General features: G+C 50.0%; 3 protein-coding genes across 3 annotated transcripts; all 3 read right to left on the bottom strand.

The window, feature by feature from the left end:
* Nucleotides 1–2,780: 2,780 nt before the first annotated feature.
* Nucleotides 2,781–10,864, bottom strand: LOC115404821 (RNA-binding protein MEX3B). Its single transcript, XM_030114146.1, has 4 exons — nucleotides 10,445–10,864; nucleotides 9,434–9,997; nucleotides 7,023–7,264; nucleotides 2,781–6,932 (listed from the first exon to the last, which is right to left on the bottom strand). The coding sequence occupies exons 2-4, from the start codon at nucleotides 9,933–9,935 to the stop codon at nucleotides 5,682–5,684; spliced, it is 1,995 nt and encodes a 664-aa protein (XP_029970006.1). The 5' UTR covers nucleotides 9,936–9,997; nucleotides 10,445–10,864; the 3' UTR covers nucleotides 2,781–5,681.
* A 2,527-nt stretch (nucleotides 10,865–13,391) lies between these two features.
* On the bottom strand, nucleotides 13,392–17,578 carry mbd3a (methyl-CpG binding domain protein 3a). The gene is made up of 7 exons (XM_030114168.1): nucleotides 17,423–17,578; nucleotides 15,905–16,064; nucleotides 15,544–15,681; nucleotides 14,881–14,971; nucleotides 14,616–14,793; nucleotides 14,346–14,504; nucleotides 13,392–14,259 (listed from the first exon to the last, which is right to left on the bottom strand). Exons 1-6 carry the CDS (start codon nucleotides 17,434–17,436, stop codon nucleotides 14,351–14,353), a joined length of 735 nt encoding a protein of 244 aa, XP_029970028.1. The 5' UTR covers nucleotides 17,437–17,578; the 3' UTR covers nucleotides 13,392–14,259; nucleotides 14,346–14,350.
* Nucleotides 17,579–18,063: 485 nt separating this feature from the next.
* uqcr11 (ubiquinol-cytochrome c reductase, complex III subunit XI) lies at nucleotides 18,064–20,035 on the bottom strand. Its single transcript, XM_030114173.1, has 3 exons — nucleotides 19,924–20,035; nucleotides 19,227–19,357; nucleotides 18,064–18,438 (listed from the first exon to the last, which is right to left on the bottom strand). The coding sequence occupies exons 1-2, from the start codon at nucleotides 19,971–19,973 to the stop codon at nucleotides 19,237–19,239; spliced, it is 171 nt and encodes a 56-aa protein (XP_029970033.1). The 5' UTR covers nucleotides 19,974–20,035; the 3' UTR covers nucleotides 18,064–18,438; nucleotides 19,227–19,236.
* Between the last annotated feature and the right edge of the window lie 728 nt (nucleotides 20,036–20,763).

Raw genomic sequence — 20,763 nt, 5'->3', positions numbered from 1 at the left:
ATTCATCAGTCAGCACTGCTGAAAGCAACCAAATAACCATGAATGTCACTGATCCTCAGCAGAGCCTCCTTCCTCCAATCAATACTTCACTCCAAAACCACCAGGAGCTGGTCAGACCAACTCTCGCCTTCCATTCAGGCCACATGAGGTGAATCAGTGTGATTGTACAACATTTAAAGGAGAACTCCACTGGTTTAAAGCTGCAGAGTCGGTTCACTGTGCAATTAATAAACTGCACAGATTCTTCTGCTCCTGTTAGTGTGTCAGATCATTGGTACCCGATCGGGACCCCCTTAAAGACAAAGAAAACCTCCACAACTGTCAGGACGATGAGTCAGTTTCTTTAAGTCCACTGGTTTGATAGAACGATATGGGTCCATACCGTCTGTGACCACTGGATGTCACTGTTTGACCACAGAAAGCAGCTACAGAAAGCTGGTGTCTGGATTTAACTGACAGAGCAAGAAGCTGTTCCAGGAATGAAAATGTTGAGGCGAGAACGTTAGAAACTGGGAAGAGTCCTACAGGGTTTCAGAAAACTCGCCTCACCTTCACATTTCACCTCATTTTGTGTCAATCCAGGTTGAAGAGGTGTGGAGCCATCGTCTTAAAAGAAGGGCAGGAAGACTTTTTAGTTATCGTCAAAAAGATGTAAAAATCCATTTAATTTCACTCTCAGCATTTGATCATTTTTTTTCATAGTCGGACCTCCACTCCTAAAGCTTATTTTTATATTTACATTTGTTTTACTTCTGTGTTCTATCATCAAACTCACAGCAACAATATTCAGAATGTATTTTTTTATAAAAGTATTGATTTCTCTTCTGTGAGACGTCCAGCACACGTTCTTCAGCCCTCATCTTTAAACTCAGTTTGTTTTGATTTGCGTCCCAGTAAACTGTGCTGCAGGGCTCTGAAGTGCATTGTGGGTAATGCAGGCACTGAATCAGTGAAGCTCTCCTTTAACACAGACACACACTCACACACACACTCACACTGATCTCTGCTCAAGCACAAAGCCGCACACACCTCCGTGCACACCCCTGAACTCCACCCTGTGAATAGCCTCACCTGCAGTTGCATGATGGGAACCTTTCTTGTGCCAGCACGCGTCTCTTTTTGATGTAACTCCACTTCTTCATCGGACTTGCTTTTACTTTCCGGAGCTTTGTGACGATAACTCATCAATGTTCAGTTGTTTGTTTGTTTGTTCTGTTGTTTGTTAGTTTTTCTCCAAAGGCTTGTGAATACGTCATCTGTAATCAATATGAATGTAGTGTGAACACAGAACTCGCATGAGAGAATTATTTTCTACCGGGGATGTTTCTAATTTGTTTCTAATCATTATTGATCGAAGGTGAACTGGAATGCAGCCTGATTGTGATCTGCTTCCTATTAAAAGGACATTTGTGTCACAGCCTGAATGGAGAATCACTTTTCTGCTGAAGTGTGGTTTTAAATCTCACATTCGTGAAAAGAGAAGGAGACAATGAGGTGTTGTGGTGGTCTCAGCTGAAATAACAAGCTGCCACAGTCTGTCTTGGTGACCTTTGACCTGCGTGTGGAGGGGGAGGGGAGGCGCTCGGGACCACCGGTTCAAGCCCCTCTCAGGAGAAGAGGTGGAGGAAGAGCTTCGGGCTCGGTGAGGACTCCTCTGAACGATGGAGAGACGTCAAAACTGGGCATCGCAAATAAAACATGAACAGTACAGGACCAATAAAGACTCCTGCTGCTGAACGCTGACACCATCACACCTGCGTCTGGGAGTTTTCCCACTTTCCCAGGAGGAAGTGGGGCCTTCTCCCACCTCTGAGCTTCTATCTGAACCAATTACTCTGCAACTTCCTGTGTCCTTTCAAGGTAAAGGCTCGTTTTGTGATTTCTAACAGATTTGAATCTTCCAAGCCAACATGAGCTTTAATTAAGTCAGAATCAGTGAATCACAGCGGGTTAGAAGTGTTTTAATCAGTTTCTGCTGATTCTCCTCACAAACACACATCAACCAGGGAATGTTTTCATAAAAATTAGTAAAAAAGTTCTTTTAATTGTCATTTAAATTGGAACACAAACATCTTTCACTGAACATTTTAAGGAATAAAACATGTTCCTGAGTCCATTTACAATCAGATTTAATCACAACGTAAACCCAAACCTCAATGTTTTACCAGGTTTTGAAGGATCATAACTCAGGTTCACATTAGCAAACAGTGCAAGTCTATCCATAGGCAGGATTCAACATGTAATTCAAATGCTGGATCCATCCACAGCTTTAAATACATTTTACAGTTTGACTTTAAACTGGCTGAGAGGCGTTACAGTTTCTGAGAGACTCCAGTCACTCTGGAACAACAGACCTTATTTATCTGAGACAAATTAAAGAAACTGTTGGTAGAAATTTGACTTTTGTATAAACATTTACTTGTTTGCCTTCCTTCATAGAGATGACACGTTTGATTTGAAAACTTATTCTGACATGAGGCAGAATTCATTCAGAACCTGTGAGAATCTGTGTTGTAAAGATCAGGCCCTGCTGATTTAAGAGCCGTTAGAGTCCAGGCTGTTTGATTAAAGATTCCATCTGGAGTCCTGATCAACAGTTTCACCTGTTTTTAGAAACTAAAAGTGTTTGACACGTGGACCAAATGTGGAAGATGCTGAGCTCTTCTTCTGCTCCATCATTAGCGCAGCTACAGCTGCCGCGGCCGCTCTGCTCTCTGCTGCCGCCGTGTGGCGGAGCTGCTCCGCTGCAGCCTCTCAAATAAAGACAGGACTCTGCGTTCTGATTTTACAGTAAAAAAATGAAACCAAAAAACAAGACTTTATTAAAGAAGCATAAAAAATAAAACTCTTGATACATTTCTCATAACCGTCCAGTCAGTTCAAATTATACGATTATACAATTCTTCTGGCTCACGGTTAAAAGGTCCATAAACTTTCAAATAAAATATATTTCAATTTTAAAATTTCTTCAATAATTTTCTCATTTTGTTATAAATTGCCTATATGTAGTACACAGGAAATAAGGAAAATAAAAAATGGAAAATAAAAATAAATTTGAAGTAATAAAAAGGGTCACATTGTTTTCTGGGATATTTAGGAAGCAAATAAAGTGTAAAAAATTAAAGGTGTAAAAAGTTTTTTTATCTTAAAAATTATTAGCTAATGCCAGGTGGCTTGAAGACATGCAGATGGTTAACTTACAATAATGATACATGTTCTTTAGAAACTACACTTATCTTCAATCGAGTCCGATGATTGTTTCAGGGTATTTACACACAGGTCTGCTGACACCTTACATTTTGGTTCTGCATACAAAGAGAGTTAAAGCAAAAATAGGAGAGCGGAGGCTTAAGGGGCGTCTGTCACCCCTCACTGGCATGGCTCTCTTTGCATCCCCCCTCTAATCACAAAAAAGGTCAGAGGTCGCTGGCTAGCATGCCTCAGGAAACCCTGTTTTCAAACCTTTAGAAAGGAAACGGGGGAGGGGAGACGTTTGGCTGAAAAGAAGATTTCAAACGAGAAAAAGAAAAAGAAAGAAATCAGCAGTCGATCGGAAAGAATCGGTACCTTTTCAACAATTAAACTACTGTACATTAAACCCTAACATTCTCTCAATGGCCAGAAACATCCCGGTGCAACGCCGCATCCGGCAAATACAACACGACTTACTCTTTAAACACATCAACTCCGACAGGTTCTAGAGGAGGGCTTCAGGATGGGCCTCAGACTCACAACAGTCATCGCATTCGCAGGAGGAGGACGGGGACGAGCCGGGGGGGGGGCAGGGCCGCGGGTTCTACAGTGCATCTGGCGAGGGGAGCGCGAGGACTAACGTCTGGCTGTCTGGCGGTCCGTTTCAGTGGGGAGTCGCACCGTCGGCCGGGCCCTGCGTCGGAGTCGGTGCACTGCTGCGCTCGACCAGGACGGCAACAGCAAAAACAGCAAGACCGTCACACCGGCTGGAGCACCAGAACGCAGCAGCACAGGAAGAGCCCTGCAGCCGCTCGCCGCGCCGCGCCACGCCGCCACATCCCCGCCGGAGGAGCGCTCAGGGGGAAAAGAACATTCTGCAGCTGCTGGGGTTTGAACAGAGTGTCTGGAAGCCCTGGATGACCTAGCTAGTAGCTGCCATAGAGAGGAGGAGTGGGTTCTCCCTACTGTGCGAGCCTGAAGACGTGATGGTGTGTGTGCGGTCGGAGGAAGCCCTTTGAGGATCAGGTGTGTCCTTTAACTCGGCTGTCATGGCTTAATGTCAGTCTGGGAGCTCCAAAGGGCCGCTCGGGGCCGCCGTGCACCGTCACGCCAACGCAGCCCCCCCCCCTCAAAGAACTACACGCATCGATATTAACACTATAGAGAGGCAGTTACCGCAAACTCACACTGGATTTAAAAACAAACACGAACACAAAACAGGGTGTAACCGCCTCACTGGAGTTACTCAGTAATGCTAAGAAAACACACGACGACTAACCATACAGAGCAGGACAGAGTGCAGGAGCGCGGGCCGGCGGCGCCGTGCGGGGCGGAAGACCTGGACCGAGCAGCCAGAGCCGCTTCCCGGGGTTACAGTGCAGGGGCTGGGGACCGAAGCTTCCAGGAACCGGGGCGGCCCCGCCCCCTTCTTATTGTACGGAGGGAGGAGCAGCCGTCTCCACGCAGCCAGACATTCTCGCGTGACATCAGGAAAGCGCCGCGGCGTCCTCCGGTTCAAAACGCGCCCGTCAGCCACACTCCACAGTCGAGAGTCAAAAAAACAGTAGAAAACACGAAATGAGCAGATCTAAGTGTAACAGACACCAGGGGGAGGGAGAGCATCAGCTTCCTGTAAGACTGAGAGCGAAGCGAGGAGAGCGCAGAGCAGCACACACACACTCACACACACTCTCACACACACACACACACACACACGACGACGTCAGGCAGCCCAAACGCAACACGACGGACGACTGAAGTGAACTGCTCCCAGCGCAGAGCAGACGCCTTTCATTACAATTCATCTGGCCGGCCGGCGGAGGGCTCGAACCGGGGGTCCCCTCCGCTGGGCCGCGCCGCGCCGCTCGCCGCCCGACGACATGCTGACCTTTAAAAAGTGTTCCAAACTCACAGGGGAAAAAAGGAGGAACTGTGGCGGCGCGGCGATGAAAAAGAGACGGATCGAGAAAAGAGGGGATCGTGTCGGGGACAGGCGGCGTCCTGCCGAGGACATTAAAATCAGGAGTAGAAAAGTGCAGGCCTCGCTGACAGCGTCATCCAAAAATATCTGTTAAGTACAAAAGTGTCAAAAGGAAAGGCTGTGAGAGAGAGAGAGAGAGAGAGACAGAGACAGAGCGAGAGAGAGAGAGAGAGAAAGCAGGCAGAATGAAGAAATGTGAAGACGGACCGGCAGCTCGAGCTGCTCCGGGTCCAAATGAAGGCCTGAAGAGAGATAAGACACTAGATTCCTTCCATCAGCTGGACGGAGCAGAGCGGCTCCGTTCACTCCGCTCCCAAAGCAACTCAGCATCAGTATTATTATTATTATTATTATTACTGTTATTCCTCGCCTCGACAGTCACCGTCCTTAAAGTATCGTCCTCTCTGTAATGCATTAATGTGGTCCATCGCGTGTGTGTGAAGGTCTTAGTGTGAATCCTTCCATCGTCTGATGGCGCCGCCCCGCCCTCCGCCCCGCGCCGGGGGCATTAGGAGAAGATGCGGATGCACTGCGTGGTGGGGGTGTGGCACACGGGGCACTCGGGCTCGGCCGACTGGCAGATCTGCCCGGCGCACTCCATGCAGAAGAGGTTGTGGCCGCAGGGCACCAGCGCCGCCGTCACCTCGCTCTCGAAACACACGAAGCAGTCCCTGTTGACCCCGGGGCCCACGCCCACCAGGGCCGCCACGCCGGCGCCGGGCCCGCCCTTCAGCCGGCTCAGCATGCCGGAGCTCAGTCCCACGCCGCTGCCGCCGCCCTCCGAGTCGGTGGGCGAGCCGCCGGGCAGCGAGGAGGCGGAGCAGGAGGAGTAGCCGGTGGACGAGCCGCCGGAGCTGGAGCTGGACGCGCCCGAGAAGGAGCCGCCGCCGGCGCCGCCGGACTGCAGCCACGACAGAGTGCTGAGGGGGTCGCTCTGGGCGCGGCGGGCCAGCGGGTGGTCCAGCGGGCCCACGCCGGCGTCCTGAGGCAGAGTCGGAGACAATCGTGGAGTGATGGCGCCGCCGCTGAGGCCGCTGCTGTTCCGGCGGAGAGGCTGCTGCGGCGGCGGCGCCGGCGCCGGCTGCTGCTGCTGCTGCTGGGAGGAGCCGGACGCCTTGCTGCCCGCCCCGCCGTTGACGAAAGGCGCCCAGATGTTGGAAGCACTGAACTCAAAGCCCAGTTCATCTGAGGAAGGCAGTCCGGGGGTGGAGTCGCCCCCGAAGGTGAAGCCCCCGCCGGCGCTGGAGCCGGTGCTGAAGGGGCTCGTGGGGCTGCCGCCCTCCGCCGCCTTCCGGGCGCCGCCGAAGCCGTCGGAGTTGACGCCGCCGTTGTGCGTGTGATAGGCGACCGAGGACGACGCCTTCCTGCCGGACGAGTGGTGCATGGACATGGGCAGGGCGGGGGGCGGGGAGGGCGGCGGAGGGGGCGGGGCGGAGTGGTGGCCGGTGGCCCGGGACCACAGGGACGCCCCGAGGCCGCCGCTCAGGGAGCCCAGGCCCTCCAGGCTCACGTCGGTGCCGTTGGTGTGGAAGTCGTTGTCGCCCTGCAGGTCGACGAAGGTCCCGGTCCGCAGGGTGATGTGGGTCTCGATCTCCTCCCGCGCCCGGTCCACGTTCTCGGGCATCCCGGTCACCTCGAACACCGGGTCCTTCTCCCGGCTCGGCGTCACGATGTAGGTGTGGGTCTGCTGCTGGATGCGCTTGATGGTGGCCCCCTTCGGCCCCACCACCAGACCCACCACTCTGTAGGGGACCCGGACCTGGACCGCAACGGAAGACCCGTTACTCACAGCTCAAACAGCACCCTGTGTGTGTGTGTGTGTGTGTGTGTGTGTGTGCGCGCGCTGTACCTGTATGGTGGTCTGTCCGGGAAGGTGCGGCGGTCCCGGGAGAGAGCCCCCTCCCCCCGGGCCGCCGGCTTTGCAGCGAGACGCCCGGATCATGGAGAAGTGCTCGGCCGCCGACACGATCTCCCGCTTGGCCATCTCCACGTCCTCGCGGCGCCCCGTCACGATGAACACCGGGTCCTCGCCGCGCACCGGCGTCTTGATGTACGTGTTGGTTTTGGCGCGCAGGGCCTTGATCTTACAGCCTGGAGGAAGCAGAGCAGAAATACAGAACCAGCCAGCATTAATAACCAGGGAGCACCGCTCAGCCCACAAATGCTGAAATTCTGAGATTCAGACTCATTTTATTCTAGTTTTCTCTATTTACACGCTCAAATCCACGTAAATGAAGTTTAAAAAAAATACAAAGCAACACAAGCCTTAAAAAAAACACCAGGTTCAGACAACAGTATTGATCTGAAAAAGGTCAATTTATCACAGCATGCCCTGTCTGTACACCCCCCCCACAACCACACACACACAACCACACACACAGCCTTCACAGGGAAACAAGCAGCCATAACACTGCAACACAAAAATAAAAACAACGCAGCACATGAAGGCAGACAGCAGAGAGCCCGGTGCTCAGATTGAGGAGGACGGACCAGACGTCTGATCATTTCAGTTATATAATCCAGCCTGAAACCATCATGATGTCTTTACCACGCCACAGCTTTACCGAGTGACCTGCCGATCACAGAAACTGCTTTTTAGTCAAATTTAATCCGTTATCAGCATCAGAATGCCGTACAAACCGACTAAAAAAATAAAACTCTCATCTCAATGATGAAGGTATCGAATAGGTTTCAGTAAAACTCAGTAAAATCATGGACTTTAAATGCAGGAATTCATTGATTTAATGAAGCTAAATGCTAACGATCATCAGGCAGCCATAATATTTACACAAACAAGGAACATTTTCTTGGTGGAGACTGAAAAAACACAACTAGGCGGGCATGAGACATCAGCATGCTTCCTTTTTAAAAATAACTATCCCACAGAAACATGCACACACTAACATTTCACAGCCAAATTCAACATTAGAATTCTTCAGGATGATGAATCCTGCAGGTTTCTGCACTCCAGAGCAGCCTGTGAACCCCGGAGCGCGGCAGCAGCGGGCGGTGCTGGAGGAGGGGGTCCCTGCTCACAGGGTGAGCTCCACCTGCATGACCTCCAGCGGCCCCGCAGGGCTCGGGCCGTGCGTGCCGCTGCGGGCCGTGCGGGCGGCGCGGGCCTGTCTCTTTAAATGCGGACGGCTCCTGCGGCTCCACCAATAGCAGGCCGTGAGCGTGATGTCATTGAGGGAAGCAGAAAGCATGGCTTTTTCAAACAAAGGGAACAATGCCTGAACGCTACTGCGACGGGGGAATCGAACCCGCGACCCGCAGCGCGCGTGCTGAGGGGTCCGCTCGGCGGGGCGGGAAGCGGGGGAGAGGAGCGGGGAGAGCGGGGAGCGGCGGGCCGGGCCGCCGCGGCGGAGCCTCGGCAGACGGAGCGGCTGCAGGGCGGAACACCGCCCAGTCCCTGTTTGTCTGCTCAGCCGCGGATCAACCCGGCGCGGCCCGGGATCCGCCAGGCTCACATGAGGGACCCGGACCCGGAGCCGGACGCGTCCCCCCCGCGGGGCTCCGGCTCGGAGCCGTGCGGGCCCAGGCGAGCCCGTGTGGCCGCGGTTCCTTTGTTTGGTGCAGGCTGTAGACGGTCCAGACTCCCGACAATCTGCCGCTTTGTCTGACCCTCTCCACCCCTCCCCCTCCATCCTACTGCTGCCACTGTCAGGGCATTGTCTAAATACTGAGAAAACGGCCCGGAAACACAAACACCGACACTCTGAACACAGAACTCAGCTTCAACCTGAACCTTTACAGAAGAGCCTCAGAGCAGCCCGGCGGCCCCGGGCAGGAGCTCCAGACAGCAGAGCTCACAGACCCGTCTGTCCCGGCAGCACCCAAACAAAGAGGCGGCGAGCATGCTGCCTCACACACACACAAACACCCAGCATCCCCTCACACACACACACACACACACACACACACACACACACACAGACCGAGCATCTCCTCACACACAAGACACCCTGCTTCTCCTCACTGCTGCCCGCACACAAAAACACCGAGCATCTCCTCACAAACACACACACAAAAACACTCAGCATCTCATCACACGCGCACACACAGACACACAAAAACACTCAGCATCTCATCACACGCGCACACACAGACACACAAAAACACTCAGCATCTCATCACACACAGACACACAAAAACACCCAGAATCTCCTCACTGCTGCCCGCACACAAACAAACACCCACACCCCCATCCTCCCCTCAGCTGCCCCCATCCTCCCCTCACCTGCTCCCAGACCCCCTCACCTTGTCTCCCCACGATCTCGGCCACATGCTCGGAGCTGGGCACGGGCACACACTCGGTCATGTTGACGCTCCTCTTCCTGCTGCACAGCACCGAGCTTTGTTCCCCGTGCAGCATGGAGTGGGATCCGGCCATGTGGTACCCGCCCGAGCCGTAGTACTCCGGGGACGGGGAGCAGGACGTCGGGGAGTCCCGGGAGCCGCCGGGGTGCTCCAGCATCTGGAGGTCCACGTAGCCCCCTCCACCCACGCCGTTGCAGCTCTCGGAGCCCGGACCCTGCGTCCCGTCCAGAGGGTCGACCAGCCCGCCGCCTCCGCCGCCCCCGCAGTCCACCTTATCCAGGGCCATGAGTGACAGCTGGTCCAGGGCGAAGCGGAGCGCCTCCTGGTGCTCCTCTTCCCGGGACTCCTGCTCCGTCTCGCGGGGCAGACCCACGCCGTTGTGCTGGCTGCTGATCACCACGTCGTGGTCCATGATCTCGGGGTGGAATAAAGGGCTCGGCATAGTCCCTCCGTGGATCTCACATCAGACCACGGATGCCTGCGTGTCGGGAGTTCGCTCAGCCTCTGGAGGAAGGAGAGAAAAAGAGGGGAAAGCGTGAGAAAGCAGCAGTTCGTTGAGCATCCCGGAGGAGAGCGGCGGGGACGCCGAGCCGACTCCTCTCCGACAACAAGCCCGTCAACAGAGCTGTCTGAGCGGCTGGCTTTGTCTGTTGTTGCTCCTTGTCTGACAACTGACACCATCCAGGACTGTTCTGTCAGGCTCCACGGGGAACAAGGCGGGCCGTGGAGGGGCTCCCCCCAGCCTGCCCCGCGCGTGGGAGCGGAGGCTGTGAATTAAAGCCAGAATGAGCGGTTTTAGCTCCATGAGGAGCTAGCAGGCTAACTCCAGTCACGTTGTCGACCCTTTGTTTGGAGCACCGCGGCTAGCTGCTAGCGGCTAGCTGCCTCTGACACTAACAGCATGGCGCCTTGTCTCCACACACAACAAGTACAAAACCCACCGCAACTTACTTTATCCAACCTTTCTCGACGAGGTCCTCCGGCGAGTTGAGGGAGAAGCAGCCGGGAGGAGGAGAAGGAGGAGGAGGAGAAGAGGAGGAGGAGGTGCCGTGCAGCTAGCGGCGGTGGCTAACTAACAGGGGGGGCGGAGGAGAGGGGGAAAAAACCTCCACAAAAAGCGGCTCGCTAATTTTTTTTCTGTCTTGCCGGTGAGTGAAAGCAGGTCGTCAGGAGCGCCGGTGGCTCTTCATGCTGTCCGGAGCCCCGGCGGTGGTCCGTGCTGCTGGTAGCGGTGCTGCTCTGCTGCTGCTCTGCTGCTCAGCGCTCCGTCCGCCGCCTTTGTCTCGACAGGCGCACGCCGCTCCGTCTCCGCACGCGGCGCTGACGTCACCCGCGACACAACAATGAGTTCAAAGGCCACATGCGGCAGAGGGGCGCGGCGGCGCGGCGCGGCGGCGACGACGCGTCAGCGCTGCCGCGCCGCGGCTGTCAGGACCTTTGTGTCTGACAGTCTGCAGGAAAACACACTTTCATCCTTCATCTCCCTGCATGTTGTTGTGTTTGCGGCTGGTCCGGGCTCCTCCGCATGTTAACACGCTGGGTGTGTTCATCATGGCTACCACGAGGCTGCTCGGATGCTCCAACCAAAAAAAAAAAAAAAAAATCTGTTTTCATCATTTTAACGTAATTCAAGGAAATCAAAAGGACTGAAAAAATATGAATGTCACGGAACGACTATACATGAAGTATATGAAGTGTACAACCGTACTGGAAAAATAAGATTCACTTCTATGTTATACAAAGGGCAAAGCAAATACCAAAGGATTTTTTGTACACAAATACACGCCCCCTTTGTGAGCCATATTTTTAGATTGATCTTCCAAAGAAATGCACAAAATAGAATCATTTTTTTCCGCCCTAATCCTATAATGCTAGTTTAATCTATGTGAATACAAATAAATATATGATGTTCAATTCTGCTTTGTTTACATTTGCTGATTGTCTCTTGGTGAGCTACTGATCATAAAATCTTCAAAATCTGTTGTTTACATTTAGTATTACGCTGATTTCTGATATTCCTCCTTTGTTTTTAATCATCTTTTTGAAGAAATTTGTATTTAGACAAAGAAGAAACTCATGATATCTATCAAACAACCAAACAATTGAAAACAAATTATCAATATAGTGCAAATAAAATGTTCAATATTGTAATCTGATTTTCATTGACACCATTTTTTAAAATCACATTATGCCAGAAGGTGTTTCCTCTGTTGGCAGGAAGCTAACCGGTTCTCCTCAGCCAGGGAACCTGAAGGTCGGGCCCTAACCTGACCCATCTTGTAGATCCGGTGTGATCGGTACATTGATTATATTAAAGTCATTATTTTAAAATGAATGTGGATTTTTTTTTTTTACCTGTAAAGGTCAAAAGTTAATCACCTCCAGTTTCATCTCAGGTGCTGATATTTCATTTTCTATGTTTGACGATCCTCTCTAACATGATTAGCGATCATCACGTCAGAGGCTCGAGGCAGTATTAGAAGAACTGATTGTCTGAGGCTGGGTTTGCATGTTCTCCCTGTGTGTGCCTCTGTTTCCTCCCACCGTCCAGAAACATGCAGTGAGGTTAATTGGTGACCTTGAATTGCTGCTGGGTTGCGCTCCAGTGCTCTGCCACCGTGAACTGGAGGAAACGGTCCAGGAGACAGAGCGACTGCTTCTGACGTGGTTTTAAACTTTCAACTGAAAGCTTTATTTAAAAGAAATAATTCTCCTAACACACAGAGACATGAGCTCAGTAGAGGAAAGTAGTATGTTTCTTCATCCTGTGGACTAGTTTGATTCTGGAGGCTCTAAATAAATGAATGAATGAAACGTGAAGATAAACACGGTAGAATCTAAAATCCAGGCTTGCGGTGAAGACGATATAACAGGATTAGAGAAAAGGTGCATTGATTACTCACTATTACTATGTTGAGTTATTTTTCCATTTGACTTCTATTTAATTTATTTCAGCAGTTTAAGAGAGATTAAAAAACAGTCATTTAGCTTCATGTTATCCTCATGCGGGCCTCATGTTAGCACCGTGCTAACTTCATGTTAGCGGTGAACGATGGCCCATCAATAGACGTGAACATGTAAAGCATTACACACTGTCTGGATTCATCTTTAATCAATCTGCTTTGAGAGCCGGGGTGTGGACCCTCATCAATAGCTCCATCAGCCAAAACAATAAGACCAGGCTGACAGCAAACAGCTCCACCTAGTGGACAGGAGTGGTATGACTCACATTTCACATGGAGCCTCTTTAAAGTCAGTCCTCTGGTCTGTTTGTTCTTCAGCAGGATAATCTGATTATGTTGAAATCTTAAAGAAAACACCACAAATAATAAAGAGAGGATCTAAACTGAAACGCATGTGACTGACTGACAGGTCTGTTTATTTCCTGATAGTTACTGTAGATTGAACAAACCCCCGTCTGGGGCAGCATTCAGTCTGGTTGTAGTGAGTTGTCGATGTGAAGAGTCACCAGAGAGAGAGACGTTTCCTTCCTGTCTGATGCAGGACTCAACCTGCTCAGCAGTCCAGCACTCCCTCCATTCATAATGCAGCGTGCTTTCTGTTGATGGAGATGTGGAGTGAAGGCCGGCAGAGCTGATTTCAGGACGTGGTTTACAGAATCATCAGAAGGCCTCCAGGCTTCACACTGAGCTTCAGCTTGGTCTCTGCTGCACAGCTCTACACATTCTCTGAATTTATGGATGAAAACATGTCATAATTTGATCAATCTCATTAGTTCTGATGTCCAGTCATGTTACTGAGATGCTCCAGTTCAGTATTAGCTGAAACACAGAGGAACCACCCTGCATCCAGCTACAGTTTTCCAAACTAAAGTTATAAAATAAAAATAAAACAAAACACACGTCACAAAAAAACTGCATTTATTGTACTTCCAGTGGCACAGAGAGGAACAGTACACTGGTTTGGTATTTACAACCCTTTTCTGTCCAAACTCAAATGTGGCTTAAAAAAAAGAAAAAAAAAAAAAGAAAAAGAAAAAAACAATAGAAACATCATGAACCGTAAACTTATGTGAGAAGAACAAACAATGTGAATCCTTCAGTCATTCTCAGCCACAGACGCTCTGAGCTGAACACATCGGCTGGTTAGAAAACAAGGAGTCCCGGCTAAACGTCCAGCAGCAGGTTTCATGAACCCAGGTTGACCCACAAACCAACAGGCTTGAGGAACCGCTGTTTATCCTGGTTAACTTTACAGTATTTGTGCTAAAAGGCAGTTTAAAGAGCTCCCTCATGGTCTGCCTTAACAGAAGTCTCAATGACTTCCATCCTCTGCTGAATATTAATATTACATGATTTGTGACAAACAGCAGCCGATCAGGTCGAGGAGCTCCTCTCACACCGTGCTGCGTTCAGGGAACACTGGGACGTGTCGGCCTCGGTCCTTGGGACTACAGGAAGTGTTTGAGCTTTTCTCAGAAGGGAAACCTGGTTTTCACTGAACCTGCTGTCTGGAGCGAAGCCGGAGGAGGAGAAATGAACACACACTGTAACACTCATCCACGCTGTAGGAATACACACGGTTTGAAACACTGCGTCGTGTCGAGCACCATCCACACGCTGCCAGACTTACGTAGAGGTAAAAAAAAGAGAAGACCCACACCCCCTCTCAGGGCGTGTGGGTCTGTGTTAACAACAAAAGCAGTCTGCAGAATGTCTGCACTTTAAGTCTGTTTCAGCTTAACTGTGTACAAATCTACATTTGAATATTGAAAAAGTTACCAGCAGACGTGAGGAGAAGCAGGCCTGCGGGGGGAACAGGGAGACGAGTTAGATCCTGAGGGAGACGCCGGTGTGTGTGTGTGTGTGTGTGTGTGTGTGAGTGAAGGAACCTTAGCTATAAGTCCTCCTTGTCCATCTGCTCCACCTTCTCCTCCACCTGCTGGGCCGCCGCCGTCTCTGCGGCGGTGTCGTCTATGTGAGCCAGCATGTCGGCCATCAGCGCCTCCTCAGCCGCGCCGTCACGTTCTGCACCAGGTCCCTCCTGCTTCCTGAGGGGACACACAACACGGCCGGGGTGAGGACACGTCCCCACGGCAGAGAGGACAGCGAGCGTCTGCAGAGCAGGACGGCGTTAAGCGGGGAAGCCCGACTCCTCCCACCTGATGTCGTCGTCCGTCACCACGAAGGCCTTGCAGAGCGGCTGCGCCGTGTTGAGCCACACGCCGGGGTTCTTCTCCACGGCGGCCGTCAGCTGGCCGGTGATGGGCGCCGGGCTGGTGTGCAGAGCGCTGGCGATGGCGGAGAGCAGCGTTTTGTCGGAGCAGGCGGGTCCGACCCTGCAGGGGGGGGGGGGGAGACGCAGCTCAGCGGGGGGAGAACGGACTGTGACTGTGTGTGTGTGTTGGGGGTGGGGGGACGACTCACCCTGCAGACCTTTGGGGAGATCCATGGTCTTCACCAGCTCCTCTGCGATGTCAAACGCATTCAAGCCGCTCAGCTTCCTCTCCCAGAAGAGCTGAGGAGGAAAAACAAACCAACTCAACTGAGACGTATCGATACAGAAGCACGGTCTCTCTACTCTGTCAGGAAAAAAAAAACAAAACCAGAAGGTGTAAATGGGAGCTTTCAGCTCTGTGAGATCTACTTTGGGATGAGGGATCAGTAGACGGAGCACACACTTCAGGAGTGTTTAAAACAAAATCACTTTTCATCAAACCATGTGATGGACAGCCAGTAGAAGAACAACTGAGCGTGTGTGTGTGTGGGTGTGTGTGTGAGTCAGAAATGAGAGGAAGCCTCAGTCTGGACCTCTACAGTCTGTCATGTGACCCCACGGCGATAAACCCCCCCTCAAGGGTCCGCATCCTCTCGCCTCCTCCATTGTAAATGTGTGTATTTGACTCAAAGTGTGCCGCCGGCCTGCAGGGGGCAGCAGAGAGCTTCCAGGGTCATTACAGTGTACAGACAGCTGCAGACACACAAAGGCTGTGAAGACACTCCAGTTTGAATCATGTGAATGAGACAGAAAGAGTTTAGAGTCCCTGTCGCCCCCCCTCCCCCCCAGCTGCTCCCCACAGCGTGACGGACCTGCTTGGGCTGCTCCACGGCCTTCTGGGGGTCCGTCTTCACCTTGTTGTTGGGGTGGTTGGTCACTTTGGTCACCGGCTGTTTGAAGATGGAGGCCGTCTGTCGGACTGGCAGCGTTGTGTTCAAGTCAGGTTTGGCCTTTAGTGGAGAAAACACAAGGCAGGCAGCAGAGGTCAAACCCTAAACCCTAAACCCTACACCCTAAACCCTAAACCCTGAACCACAAGCAGCACACAGCTGCAGAGGGCAGGAAGTTCAGGCAGAAGAGACGACAGCACAGGCTGGACCGAGTCAAACCCAGCACAACCTTTACAGCGATAAACCGCTGCTCCACCTCCCCGAACGCGGCGGAGCGTCTCACCCTGATCTGGTGGTTCCCGTCGTACAGGTGTTTGTGTCGGCTCGGCTGCACTTTGGTCAGGAGCGTGCGGCCGCCGCGGGCCGAGTGTCCGGCCGTCACGTCGGGGTGGGCGCTGCTGCGGAAGATCTGCGGCTTGTTGAGGATACGCTTCACAGGTAGACTGGACACAGAGACAGGACCAATGAGTTCAAAGGCGAGAAAAATCCTCTGAAGGGAAGGTCAAGACATCACCAGATGTTGGTTCAGCAGCTGCTAACGGATAAGTGCCCTGAAAACATCTGAGCTGCCGTAGCATCAACAGTCACCTCCTGGTTTGACAAGTGACAGATTAACAAGGACTACGTTCACCTGGACGGCCCACCACACACACACACACACACACACACACACACACACACACACACTTAAATGTAATGGGATTATTAAATAAAGTTAAACTGTATGAGAGATTATAAAAGTCACTCTGTATGAGGGATTATTAAAGTAAAGACAGTATATATGAGAGATTATTGAAGTAAAGACAGTCTATATGAGGGCGTATTAAAGTAAAGTCACTCTGTATGAGGGATTATTAAAGTAAAGACAGTCTCTATGAGGGATTATTAAAGTAAAGACAGTATATATGAGAGATTATTGAAGTAAAGACAGTCTATATGAGGGCGTATTAAAGTAAAGTCACTCTGTATGAGGGATTATTAAAGTAAAGACAGTCTATATGAGGGATTATTAAAGTAAAGTCACTCTGTATGAGAGATAATTAAAGTAAAGACAGTCTATATGAGAGATTATTAAAGTAAAGACAGTCTATATGAGGGATTATTAAAGTAAAGTCACTCTGTATGAGGGATTATTAAAGTAAAGACAGTCTATATGAGGGATTATTAAAGTAAAGTCACTCTGTATGAGGGATTATTAAAGTAAAGACAGTCTATATGAGGGATTATTAAAGTAAAGACAGTCTCTATGAGGGATTATTAAAGTAAAGTCACTCTGTATGAGGGATTATTAAAGTAAAGACAGTCTATATGAGGGATTATTAACTGTAAAGACAGTGTGTATGAGAGATTATTACAGTGAAGACGGTCTGTATGATTGTTAATAAAGTGCAGAAGGAGCAGAAAAGTCATGTTGTAGATTCAGGATGAGCCTATAAATGAGCATTTGTCAGAAAAATCCGTGTTTGAGACACTTTGAGTGAGTAGAAGAAGTATTCCTCAGATTATCGGCCCTCTGCGTGTGTAAACAATGAAACTTAGCAGGCTAATCAAGCTAGCTGCGTCCGCTGCGCGTCAAACTCCCCCCGCGCCTTATTTACATAATCCTTCCACATTCCCCACTCCAGCGGAGTGAAATCAGAGAAAATCCCGTGTTTAATCTGCACAAACTGCGGTAAAGTGTGGAATAACGAGGCACACCGGCCGGTTTGCTGCTGTTTCATAACTGCTGTCCGTCTGCATGCGTGCGTTTCCTCATCACTTCCACAACTCCAAGCGGCTCGAAAAGCTCGAAAAGTCAAACCTTTTTCTCTCCATGCTCCCGGCCGAGTGCAGGCTGCCTGTCCGCGACGCTGCCGTGAAAAAAGACGATAATCCAGCCGCCTGCGTGTTTCTGCCGTCATGAATTAGAAGAGAGATTTTACAGTCGAAGCCCGCTGACTGTCAGATTACAGCAGCAGATCCCTCCGCGGGACGGATGGACGGAGGGGCGACGAGGAGGGAAACCCTCCGCGGAAAGTAGTGCGGAGGAGGAACGCTCCGCGACGCGAACCGCAGAAGCCGAACAGGTAAAACAGGGAAGGAGTCTGATCACGAGTGAGCCGGTCCAGTGAAATCGAACACTATTACACATTTATGTTATTCGAGAACAAAAAGAGACAAAAACACCAAAAAAGATCAATGTAAAATGTAATTTTTCAAGGAAAATGTTTTCATGCACCCTCCTCAAAAAAATGGTCTTATTTGCAAGTTGTATTTTGTTAGAATTTTGTTTCAAGAAAAAAAAGTGTTCAAGATGACCCCCCCCCCCCCCCCCCCCCCCCCATCAGAGATAGCGCTTCTATTTAAAAAAGTGAATTTCCATGCATGTGTTAGATACTGCGGATCTAAAGACATTGAGTTGTTTGTGAAAACAAGAAGTGAAAGGACAACAAATCACCCCAGTGAGAAGACAAAATGCATCATTTTAATCCCATTCAACCAGGAAAGGCAACCTTTACAGTCAGATGAGAGAAATTCATCACACAGAACCTGAAGGCAGATCGACGGAGCGCTCTACTTTTTCTCATCACAACAGAAGAAAGGGATCACATGTGATCCACGTCAGATTACAATAAATACTCGTCCTCCAGTTCCGGAGGGAAAGAAAAGTCATCGGGTCAGTCCTCTTCTGGGCAGACGATGAGCGCCGAGACGCTGTGGCAGATAAAGAGTTCAGTATGTCGCTGCTGGATGAAGACGGGGGGTCTGGAGGGTCGGAGTGAGGTCCGGCCGCAGCAGCTCACCGCAGACGGCCTCATGTGGAGAAACAGCACCGACCTGACAGGAGCAGAGGAAATGCTGTCAGCTTCAACACAGAAGACTACCTGAAAACAACGAGCTGAACGCTGCAGCTCGGACTTGTAATTCCACTTCGTCCCACAAGGCGGTGCAGCGAGTCACTGTTCCTCTGATGACTGAGTGCATCATCAGAAGAAAAAACACTCCAGTGAAAACTCAAAAGGCTGAAAGGAATTCTGTTTCCACACACAAGGCTCTCATAGAAAGTGTGATGGATCACAATGAGCCTCATAACTGCAATTATTTAATCAACACACCTGAACTGACAGACAAAATCATTTCACAGCAGGCGTCACAACACAGGAGCAGAGAAATAACCCAAAACAACAAATTCACACTGCTGGTGAAAACAGCAGCAGCTCAGTGCTGCCACCCTCTGGTCTCCAGTGGTAGTGGTGACGGTGGGGGGTCTGGGAGAATCCCAGAGGGAATAACAGAACAGAAGAACAGTTTTCCTCTCTTGGTTTCAATTAAGTCTCCAATCGTGACTGCTTTTCACACTTAGAAAAACTCTACGTGAACACATTTTATTAGAAACTGAGTGAAAACTTGACTGAGATGACGATGAAACCAGAACTGGTGGAAATGAAGTTTTCCTCCAGATAGTGTTTGAGGAAAGGATCCTCCATGAGAGAGGATCCAGGATCCACTGTCTCCTCTGTGGGTGACAGCAGTGAGTCAGACTGCGTTGGCTTCATCCTCTGACTGACTGATGGAGAGGATCTGAACATGCTGGGGTTAGTTTCATAAACTCAATGTTGACTTGCCTCGTGATCTTTACTCGTCCTTTTTAAATTTGCCGTTGATGTAGGGGACGTAATCCAGAACCACCCTCCAGTCTGTGAGGTAGACCAGAGCCACGCCGCCGGTCGTACCCCAGATCGCCAACGTGGGGACCCTGAGGAGGAGAAACAACAGAAGCTGACCCCAGATGTTTTACAACTTCAAACTGAACATCAGAGAACTTCAACAAGAGCCCGAGATCAGAAAGTCACTTCAACAAGCACGTTAATAATTCACCTGTCAGGAGGAAATGTTAACTCCCGGGAAATAAAACAAGAGACTCTCAGAGAGGGAACCTCTGTTAAATTCTGATGGCAAACTGAAAAGCTGCAGTAAAACGTGACTGACTTCAGCTGAAGCTTTGAGGCTCAGCAGTAAATCTGATCTCAGTTCAGTCGGAAGCAGCTTCCATCAGCTCGACTCTTACAGATTCCCTGTTTATTGTCATGTCGATCAGCGTAAACTCTAAATGACAAACTAAAGCTGTGAAACTCATCATGTGAAGACAAATCCCTCAGCATTCTTAAAGTACTTTCTATTGATGTCCCCAAGCTGACCTCGGCTAATGCTAACGGCTAATGCTAACAGCTAATGCTCACTAAGGACACGACGTGCTTTAAAGCGTCAGAACATTTTTCTTCATTCTCTGGTTTCACCACGTTTTGATCAAAAACATCTTACCACGACTTGGCTATCGCCATGTACTTGTTTCCGATTACTTTTCCGAGCATTTTCACCCAAATTGGTCCTTTAGAGGAGAACGAGATGACCAAGGCACCGGAAGAAGAGCTTTGTAAAGGAAAACTGCTTCCGGGTAACGCGACAATAAAAGCCCAAACAAAACAATCAAGTTTGGCAATCTTTGATTAAAACAAGAGAAAATCAACTGAAATTACAAATTTTTTGTTTTTTTTTCAGCAGCTCCAGTTAGAAAAATAAAATCTAAATCAAGGACAAAGTTCAAACTTCTGTGGTACCTTCACCCTTTTATTACGTTGAAAGTCTTGATTGTTTAAATATGTTTTTACATTATAAAACTCGATTTTGAATAGAATGATAAACATGTGCAGAAGATAATTTTATCCTGTTTATTCATATTCTAACGTCAAACATCAGATGTTAAATATCATCCATGAGTCTGATTACACTGCACGACAGAGCGCCCAATGACCGCCAGAGGGCGCCAATAGCCAAACCATGGTTCTTCTGCTGGTTCCGTTTCCTCTGCAGCTCGTCTGTTCATGAAGATGAAAGAAAGTTCAGGCTTCACAGAAAAATGGATTCATTTTCCCCACAAATTCATTCAGACGGAACCCTCCCTTCAATTCAGATTTAAAACTCAACCAGTTCAACCCTGTCTTCTTCCATGTCAGATGATCTCCATCACAGTTCAGTTTTCTGGTTAAATTTCAGGAGTGCAGGAGCGGACCACAGGACACACACAAATGTGCACTCAGGGAGAACATGCAGACTGCAGGGATCATTGCTGAGGGTCTGTTCATGCTCCTTCAGGCACATTCA

This window comes from Salarias fasciatus, chromosome 18 (assembly GCF_902148845.1).
Source record: "Salarias fasciatus chromosome 18, fSalaFa1.1, whole genome shotgun sequence".
NCBI lineage: Eukaryota > Metazoa > Chordata > Actinopteri > Blenniiformes > Blenniidae > Salarias > Salarias fasciatus.
This window is presented reverse-complemented; position numbering and strand designations above follow the sequence as displayed.